The 10242-nt window shown below is 37.2% G+C and overlaps 1 protein-coding gene across 1 annotated transcript; it reads right to left on the bottom strand.

Annotated features, from left to right (window-relative positions):
- Positions 1 to 593: 593 nt before the first annotated feature.
- On the bottom strand, positions 594 to 8750 carry NECAB3 (N-terminal EF-hand calcium binding protein 3; the record flags this gene model as incomplete). The annotated part of the gene is made up of 8 exons (XM_015824878.1): positions 594 to 622; positions 1081 to 1172; positions 1400 to 1477; positions 3676 to 3788; positions 4708 to 4761; positions 5705 to 5784; positions 7494 to 7615; positions 8614 to 8750. Coding segments are annotated over 8 exons (705 nt in total), but the record flags the coding sequence as incomplete, so codon positions are not given.
- Between the last annotated feature and the right edge of the window lie 1492 nt (positions 8751 to 10242).

Below are 10242 nucleotides of genomic sequence, written 5' to 3'. Positions count from 1 at the left end.
TTGAAACTTGTGCAAACCCAACTATAGCATCTAGAATGCAAATCTGGTAAGAGTTCTGGAAAAATTCAAATTCCAGATAGGATCACCCAGGCACTATATTAACTGATGGCTCCATTTCAAATGAAATTCAACAACATGGGAAGTAGATCCTGCTATATCTTCTTGTGATGTAAAAAACACATACTGATGCATGCCTAGTAGAAGACTTCCTCTTTCAGCCTTTACATTCACCGTGCCCAAATGTTCTAATTTTATTCCCTTTGTGCACCAGCACTTGTGGACAATCAATTGTTGTATTACTATCATGCTTCAGGGATAGTCTCTTCTTATAGCCAAAAGGGCAAACAAGGCTATAATACAGGTCTGAATGAAAATTGTATGTTAGAATGAAAGGTGGGTATAAGTCATGTTCAGGAAAGATGACAAGGCCATCTTGTTTGCATGTCTACAGAAGAAAGGAAGCATTCCACAGAAAAAAAAATAACATCGCAGAGGGTAGGACAAGAATGGGCACCTCTGGAAGGAAGGCTGTATTGGAAAGATGGTGCTTGATCCATCACATGCTGGTTGCGTTGGGATATTATGAGTTGCTCTCAGTTATTATTCATAATCCACCAGGAAGCTAGAGGAAGAAATGAAAACATTTACAAACTTTAAAGACGCAAACTAGTTTACACTAAGTTGTAATACATGATTCTTGACCTCATAATCTACAGGTTTTAGACTTTAAAATAAGCCCTTTTCCACATAGATACAATGTGCTAAGCTTAACATGTCTTAATAATTATGGCTTACAGTCTGGCTGTATTTCTATTTAGCTAATTCGTTATTAAACTTATTTTTCCACCCATCTTGCCAAAGGTGTAAAATTGCACAATTATGACCATAGCCTGAAAACGTTGCTAATTCTTAAAATATGTCTTATCAAACTGAGAACTGTCACAGTGTCAAAACTTGTGTTTTGCTCACCAGAGGAAACCGAAAATCAGCTGTTTATTAAGCATTTCATGGAGAAAATCTATGTGGTTGCTAAGAGTTGATATGGACTTGATGGCACATAATCACTAAGCATTATCTTACCTGGGAACAGCATAGTAGTCAGGAGCTCTGGAGCATCCAAAAAATCAGTAATGGCATGCTGGAACTTCTTACTATTATCTGACTGTAGATGGCTAGAAACACATTTTTTTAAAAAGATTAATAAATTTTAGAACAGAGTGACTTTCTGCATCTAAGGGCAACAATTAGCAGGTTTTGTATATTTGAGTGTCTGAACTTTGCTAAACCTAACAGGAATCTTTCACACGCACATCCCCCGTTTTGCTCATAAAAATGTAAATTACTTTTGTGGAATTGTACTTAACCTCGATATAAGTTATTGATGATTTTTAGGAATCACCTTCTCCAAGATACTACATCTTGCCATAATTCATAGAGGATGAAGGAGGTATCACTCGCCAGCTTGTGGGCAGACACACTGCAAGCAAAAAAGGGAAGATATTAAGAAAAAATATTATTACTATATATCATAAACCATGCTGTGTATATAAATAGGATGCCAGTGTCTACAATCAGCCCACTCTTCCGCCTCCTCCTAAATGATTCATGAATGAATTTCTTTTACTACTCTCAAAGAAAAGATAATTATTTTCATTTTTTATTATTCATTGTTTTCAATTATATTTCATTACTAATTATTTCTTTTTAAAGGAACATGTAGCATGTTATGGTGGTGAAATTAATTACCCAGTCTATATATACAATGGAGGTCCCTTCCTCACCACCACCATTTTATAGCCTTCAGAATCCATCCCACACCAGCCATAATTTGTCCTCACTGCAGTTGCCTTTAGAACATTGAACTCCCAAGTATTCTGCTTGAAAACTCACACTAGAGCAGTTTCTCTTTTGCCATAAGTGAACCAGAAAGAAATTGGTGTGGGATGGGATGGCATGGAATCACGGGGGCATGAAAACAATACAAAGGTGAGATAAGCAACAGAATCTGAAGTTTTTATCTGAAAGGCCGCTCTTCACTTGGTTTCCAAGACAATGAAGAGATATAATAATATTCTACATTAACAGTAATCTATTATTCTGAAACTTAACTTAATATGACCCATTAAACAAATAGATCACAGTAGTTATATTTGTCCCAAGACTACTGCTAAAAATGCTACCCCTCACATTGTCCCCCTCCCCCTCATCCCCTGATAATGTTTACTGGTTTTTCTTATAGTCACCTAGAGCAGTGGTTCTCAACCTTTTTAATGCCGCAACCCCAACCGGTTGTAAGTCGAGGACTAAACCGGTCGTAAGTCGAGGACTAAACCGGTCGTAAGTCGAGGACTAAACCGGTCGTAAGTCGAGGACTACCCAACTGGTCGTAAGTCGAGGATCCTGCCCGGGAGTGCCGCGCATGCGTGGTTCCGCCCCCTGCACCGGCCGAGGCGTAGCTGGCAAGCGGCAGAGATGGAGCAGGCCGACCACCAGCTGGCCCAGCCCAAGGGAGGTAAGGCACCCGCCGGAAAAGGGGGAAAAAATGGCGGACAAAAAAAATGACGGACAGCCTTGCTTGGCGACCCCCGTGAAATGGTCGATCGACCCCAAATGGGGTTGCGACCCATAGGTTGAGAACCGCTGACCTAGAGAGTGGCAGAGAGTGATTTGGAGAAATGCATACTTTGATGCCCCTGGAGACTGGCAAATGTATCTAACAGGGAAAAAGATTGAGGGGACAGAACATGATACTGAGCTGGTGTTTTGTGCAGTAGTTTAATGTTGAGTGCAGATGTAACCCTACTGTAGAAGTTATATGTTTTATTCATTCAGTTTGAGTGCTGCTTCAACTCCAGCTGTCTCTGGGAGGCTCACAGCATACACAAAATGAACCAAAACAAGCACAGAAAATCCTCAAAATAATCATAAGATAGCATCCCAACAACAAAGCAAACATCATGCATAATAATTTCCATACTGAATGAAAATCAGCATTTAATTTAGTTTCTTCAGAATCCGTAGAGACTCTTGAGTTCCAGAATTTATTTTGTCCTACAGTTGCTAACTGTAGACTGAACATTCCAATAAACTATAAAGATGGGTTAATATTCCAATTTGAAATCAGATTAATTTTCTTCATTTCAATGTGTCTGTGTGTGTACTTAAATGGTACTAAATGAAGCATTAATTAAGGTTGTTTCTTTCTTGCTTTTTTTTTTTTGAAAGGTCACACTCTATTTGCAGTTATATTTCAGGCAGTTAGTAGCATGTTTCAATTACCAAGAATATTCCTGAGCAGTTTTTATAATGATAGCAATAGGAAGAACAGGATGGGACTGAACTCAAAGCCACATGAGCACACTCTTATGAACCATATATTAGTTTTCCGAGTTTCTATTTCAACTGCACAGAAGAAGCAAGAGTACATCTTTGTAAAGAGTCTGCCTCTTGTATTTCAGAATCCATCTACTTTATGGAGCTGTTTGTTGGAAAGTGAACTTCATGGATATCGGGGTTAGCATATAAAATAACACCCCATAAACATAAATAGTTTCCTTCAAATTACTGAGAGAAAACTAAGGTTCATAATGCTAAAGAAAGAGAGCTTTGCTATCTTTTTCTAAATACACATCTCATGCAAGCTACCTATAAAAAATCAGTTTCTTGGAGACTTACTGTAGGCAACTGCTCTGTCCAGCTGTGGTTTCTGTGTAGGTTTGGAGAATTTGGCAAAATGCCACTAATCCACTTTCTGCCACTGAGATCTGTCTCTGTGCCACCAAGATGTGCTGCCAAAATGGGGAATGGGAAAGAGATAGCCAAAGGAGAGAAAATTTACAATTTCTATCAATATGGACTTAGAAATACTATGCAAGTCAGAAATAACTCTAAAGGCTCACCCACTAAAAGCAAGTATTCGTGATTCACATCCAGCCTGACAATCATATTTTACTAGTATCATCTCTGCCTGCCAATTGGCCAGCTATCCTCCCTTCTCCTCAGAATTCCAATGGAAGACTCAAAAAAGTGTAATCACACTTAGAATTCTCCCCCTTTGCCCAATCTACTGGACTACCTCAAAGGGGTGGGGGAATAGAATATCCACACTGGATATATCAGAACTATTAATAGAATTGATCAGGAAAGATGGGGGGAGGGGAATTAAGACAGCTAAAGCTTTTATTTCTGGAGAGAGGGAAGAAATGGCAGGAGCAGCACACAGGACAAGGTGAAAACTTTAGCCAATTGGCAACCAGTTGTTCTGCATTTCCAAAGCAAATGCAGTGGAAAAGGGGTCAGGATCAGGACTTGTGGACAAAATGATTAGAGTTTTAAAAGTTGGGATAGAATGCATACACATTTCCCTATCTTTGCCAAACTGCTGTACAACAAGCTTCACCTTTCAAAATCCCTGCATTATGGTGAACTAATCTATAGTAGCCTTTCTTTTATCCTCAGAGATTGCTGAATTTTTCTTGTATAGTAACCAATATATGAATTATTTTTATCTATCTATGTATCTATCTATGTATCTATGTATCTATGTATCTATGTATCTATGTATCTATCTATCTATCTATCTATCTATCTATCTATCTATCTATCTATCTATCTATCTATCTATCTATCTATCTATCTATCTATCTATCTAAGCTCATTATTTCTACTAATACAGTTCTAATATATGAATTGGCTCCAGAAACTCACGGAATCTGTTCCTTTGCAGACCATATTATATTTCAAAGGCTCCAGCCTTGGACTCTAAGAAATGCAGAATTATTATGAAAGGAAATAAGTTACAGAGTAGTTGAGATACATAATTGATTTCACATAACTGTCCTTTTCATTAGGCATTCACAATCATTTCATTATGTTCTTTCAATAGTCTAACCATGCTGGCTAGGCAGTCTAGGGGTCATAGTCTTCTCACATCTGGGGAATGCTAGGTTGGGAGTGGCTAAGAGATCATTCAAATAGTCTGTCATTTATTTGTCACATTTGTTACATTACTACTGATATATATAGAGATGCATAAATAATTCTGTACTCTGCAAGCAACATTTCTCCATCCTTAGACAATTCTGGCAATAGAGAAAAAGCCATTTTGTTATAACCTGATTTAAAATTTCATTCCCAGTTCTCCTTAAAATATACAGCACTCCACCTGATAGGTGGGCATCCTTTATGCATATCTCTTGCATATCTCAGAAATTATGTCTGAACATACTAGCCATACACAGATGTTTGAAACTTCCCTGGTTAATTTTGGTTGCTTTTGAACCTATTTTAAAACTTGGGTTCATGAACATTTCTTTGTAACCTAGATTTGTTATAGTCCTTTTGTAGGATTGAAGGTAATTCTTAAAAGTTGATCCAACTATGATATTAAATTCTAATTAAGAATAGAAACTCAGTACAGGAACTAATAAAACTTTCAAGTATCTCTGAGGAGAAAATTTATAACATAAAGCTAGTGTCACTAGAGACAATTTTACTACATTTGATGCTCAAAGGTCTGTTTGGTATATCAAGAGAAAATAAGGACTGGAAAAATGAGAGAACTACATATTAACTATGTTGTGAGTTATTGAGTGTGTTTAGATACAATTTCAAACATTCAAATCCAAATAATCAGTGTCATGAGAAAATGCTTCAAGATAAAGTTCCCATTTTATCAATTTTTCAGTTTTATTTGCTGGCCCACCTTACATTCCAGTTTGCCGATGAGTTGTTGTAGCTGGGTAATTTCAGATGGCCACTGGCTATCAGTTTCCACACAAACACCTGAATGTAATCCAACAACAACAAAAAAAGACTCAGCTGAAATCACAGACAAGTAGCTTTCCCAACCAAGTGGAATATAGAAAAAACATTCTAGTAGGATTGAGTCAGTTTGGTATAGTGGTTAAGACATCAGGCTAGAAATTAGGAGACTTTGAGTTCCAATCCTGATTTAGGCACAAAACCATATAGTTAATCTTGGCTGAGTACTTTCTCTCAGCCCTAGGAAGGAGGCAATGGCAAACCACTTCTGAAAAACCTTACCAAGAAAGCTGCAGGGACTCCAGTCTCCAAGAATCAAACATGATGGAATTTTTTAAAAAAGGACTGAGAGCTATATATATATATTACACCTCTTCAGCTCCCTGCCCACTCTACACCACAAAGGAACATTACTAGATTTTTTCTGATATTTTCCTTAAAACAACAAATATTAAATAATTTCCTGCTTTCAATAACAGAAGCCAAAACCTAGATTGGAAAGTGCTAAACCATTATAGGGATTATATTATCATTAGTGAGCATCCTTTCCCATGCCACTCTTGTGATGAAAACAGTAATATGGGACAGCTTTGGCATGTTGCTTATTCACAAATCAGAAATGCTGCTTTTTCAAGCTGTTCTCAAGATCATAGTTAAGCCTAACTGTATAGTTAGATGTGATGGGGGAAAATGGTTAATCAGCTGGCGTTTCTCCCTCAGTGTGTTCTTTGATAAAGGACATCTCATTTATTTACTTTAAAAAAAATCATTCCAAACATTTTTACAAGCAAAAGTCTGAGAGGCCTTATATAACTACAGCTGTGCAGAATGTTAAGAAAACATTTCCTTCAATAAAGCCTTAGTAAAAGGGATCCCTTGAAGTGTGGCAGTCCTTCACTATAAGAGTAAAGTTGAATCAATTTTACTAGTTTTAGTATCAGTGACTCAATAGGATGGAAAAACTTTATGGAAGTGAATCACTTCCACTTTACATACCACAAAATGTAATAAAATACTATATAACAAGATAACAATAAAATCACATCACACCAGCCAACAGCTAAAAGCATTCATTGTAGCTCAAACATTTGGTAGCTGAAAACTAGAAGGAAGGAATCAGCAGGAGTTAAGACTGATCTGAACGTATGCATGCATAAATAAAAGTGTATGTGAGAAGGAAAAAAACACATAGGCACCTCAAAAATATCAGAGGAAACATTCCAGAGTTCAGATCAACCACAGAGAAGGCCTGGCCACTATTAACCACAAGATGGCACTCAGGCAATCTTAAAACATGCAGCAGGACCTTTGTGTGGATAATCTGTCAGATAACCTGAGCCTAAGCTGCCTATAGTCTTCTATGTTATAAGCAAAACTCTTCAGCTGGTGGCAGCCAATACAACTGCTTTTACAATGGTGCTACATGGTTATGATCAGGTATCCCACTCTAGTACTTCCAGTTCTCAGATGAAGCACAAGGGCAGCTCCACACTGAGCACATTAGATCATTAAAAGCACCTTTCGGACTTCAAAACAATGGCTGCCCTGTGATGCTTATTACTATGTAAACTAGCTATGGTGTTGATCAAATAATTTGTGTAAGCCATTAGGTTACTGTTTTCTCTATTCAAACATTGTTGAGCCTTTTTTTTTTACAGTTAATTCTCTGCAGTAAAGCATGCTCATACTAATGCAAATCCAGGAATCAGAACGACGAAAGCTACCAATACCTGTGGTCAGCATCCCAGAATATGGATCTGTAGGAGAATAGCAGATGTTCTTCTGAATTCTTCGGCCACATCTTTTTGTAGTGTGTTGACCCTTTAAAGCTTCTGATTTGTTCATATTATTCCTAAGAAGCATAACATCAAGACAGTACATATTCTAGGAATAATCACTAGTTTGCCATCTCTGATTCTGCTTGCATGATTCATCATTTTTCATGATAACAATACAAAGTGAGAAATAAAAGGCATGCTCTAAATGTACATGTGAGCTAAAATATGTGGGCTTTTATTCATCTTCCTTTCTTTTTAACAGTTTAATTCTCCAGTAATGCAAAACATTACTGCAGAAATATTGCCAACTGAGGTTTTACTTCAGAGAGATGCAGGGATACTTCCTGGATACTAAGATCCAATTCTAATGATATTCTACTTATTTGTTTCCCCCCAGCTACAATTAACGTTGTATAATTAACAAGGCAGGATTCCTACTGGTGATTTACAGTATCTTCTAGTGCAGAGGTCTCCAACCTTTTGGGCACCAGAGACCAGTTACATGGAGAGAGGTTTTTCCATGGACCGGAGGGAGCAGGTTTTGTATGCTGCCTGCATCCTGCAGATGGGTTTTTGTTTGTTTGTGCAGACTGGTTGCTGGCATGCCGCAGCCCAGTACCAGTCCACGGACCGGGGGTTGGGGACCCCTGTTCTAGTGCATGGGTATCAAACTCGATCGCATCATGTGACGTATCATGACGTATCACAATGTTTTTTGCCTTTGCGGAGCCAGAGTGGGTGTGGCCTTCATGTGACACATCCAGCCCGTGGGCCACCAGTTTGACATCCCTGTTCTAGTGTATCCCAACAGTATTGAGTCAATACAACTATAATGAGGACAGGCTTTACATCTTCAACAGTGCGGTCATCTAGAGTATGCTTATTTTGCGAATAGTAAAGAAGCCCAGACAAAGATGCAAAAGTGGGGGGGGGGGGAAGGACCTAAAACTGTAGATATGGTAGAATTAATCTTTACAGATTAGATGAGGAGACTTAGAAAATGATAGAAACTGAGTTCAACCTCACTCTTAATTTTTTGGCCTTTGCTATACTGCCCAGGTGGTTGTTTTACCTTTCTCGGCCACTCTGTTCTTCAATAGTATCTGCAGCACACTCTAGGGAGACTTGCAGAGACTGTATCTGGTTCATTGTCTCCCGCAGAAGGAAGCGAGTCACAAACTGTTCCATCTTGGAGGAACTCTCATATGCCTGTAGGAGTTAAAGAGGCAGCTGAGTACTAATAGATAATTTCTCGCAGCACTGCTAGAGTAAGGAAAGAGAATATTTTTAGGTCAGTGGGAACAATTCAGTTTTTTAATAAATATAGCTGGTACTGTCACAAAATGGCTACCATGCCAGAGGAAGGAAATATTGATTAAGACAGCTGCTTGTTAAAATGATTTTGGTCACTCCCAAAACACCCAAATTCCAGAAAGCAAACTAGTGATATTGCATCCTGCCAACTCTTCTAGGCTTCCAATGTGTCCAGCTTGTTTTTTGGATAAATAGGCATACCTCCAAAACAGAGAATTGGGTTGCAGTTACTACCACTTTTATTTTCTAATCTTTGGGGGAGACCCACAGACATTCTTGGAAATAACGATGATGCTAGACTTTGATAAAATGTTAGTAAAATGTTTTTTTATTATTATTTTTTTTTAAAATAGTTTTTCAAAGACAACCCCCAAACAGGCAGTTGAAACAGGGCACTTTGGTGGTTTTCACAGAAATATCTGTAGGTGCATTGGTGCCCATGGAAACTATGTTGAATATTTCTGCTCGGTGCCTCTGACTCAGCTACAAACTTCTAGCCTTTTTTAAAAAATAGGACATATAGGGACACTATCCTTACATTAACTTATTAAAATATTTCATCTATTTTTTTCCAAGCAAAGCAATAATGCCTTTTTTCCTCATCTTGGAAAATTCTACAGATGTCTATAGTACATAAGTATCATAATCCAGAAGAAGAAATAACTGCCTATATTATAATAAATAACGGACAAGGTTTAAAAATGGTAGTCGGCCAATTGTTTGCAGCTGGGAAAAGAAGTGTATGCCTTGAAGAGTTGCAGACAAGAATTATGTTTAGACCCTTGCATATTCAGAAGTACTTATCCTTGTGTAAATCCACTGCACTAAGGATGCAATCCTGTATACATCTACTTGGAAATAAGAAGAATATATTTGAACATTTGTAGGTTCTATGCTTTATATAATTTAGTCTAAATCAGATTTAATGAAATTTCCTTTTTTTAAAAAATGTCTTTATATATTTAGCCAGCACATTTCTATATACCTGAAAATAAAGGGTTTTTCTTTTTTTAAAAAATAAATTTGATCTAGATTTTATTTTTATATATAGTTCTTATAAAAAACATTGAAAATTTAAAGTTCCACTTTTTCCCCACTCTAAATAGGGCTACTTTATTCAATTCACTCAAGGACCAACAGTTACTCTAAAAGGACTACACTTTTTGTTGGCTTTGTTGCAAAAGACTAACATACTCGACTTTTGAAATTTTTTGAAAGAAAAATATTTGAAAGAATATTAAATCATGAAGATATAATATGAACCTTAGTGCCTAATTAAATAGGAATAGCAATTGTTTTCATTTATTAAATGGAATATATATTAATGTAATAGAAATTTGCCATATGCTCGAATTTTAAAGAGTTATATTATGTAAGACACAGAACA

Source organism: Protobothrops mucrosquamatus, unplaced genomic scaffold (assembly GCF_001527695.2).
Source record: "Protobothrops mucrosquamatus isolate PMUCROS unplaced genomic scaffold, P.Mucros_1.0 scaffold2403, whole genome shotgun sequence".
Classification (NCBI taxonomy): Eukaryota; Metazoa; Chordata; class Lepidosauria; order Squamata; family Viperidae; genus Protobothrops; species Protobothrops mucrosquamatus.
The sequence above is the reverse complement of the archived record's forward strand: the minus strand, read 5'-3'. Positions and strand labels throughout refer to the sequence as shown.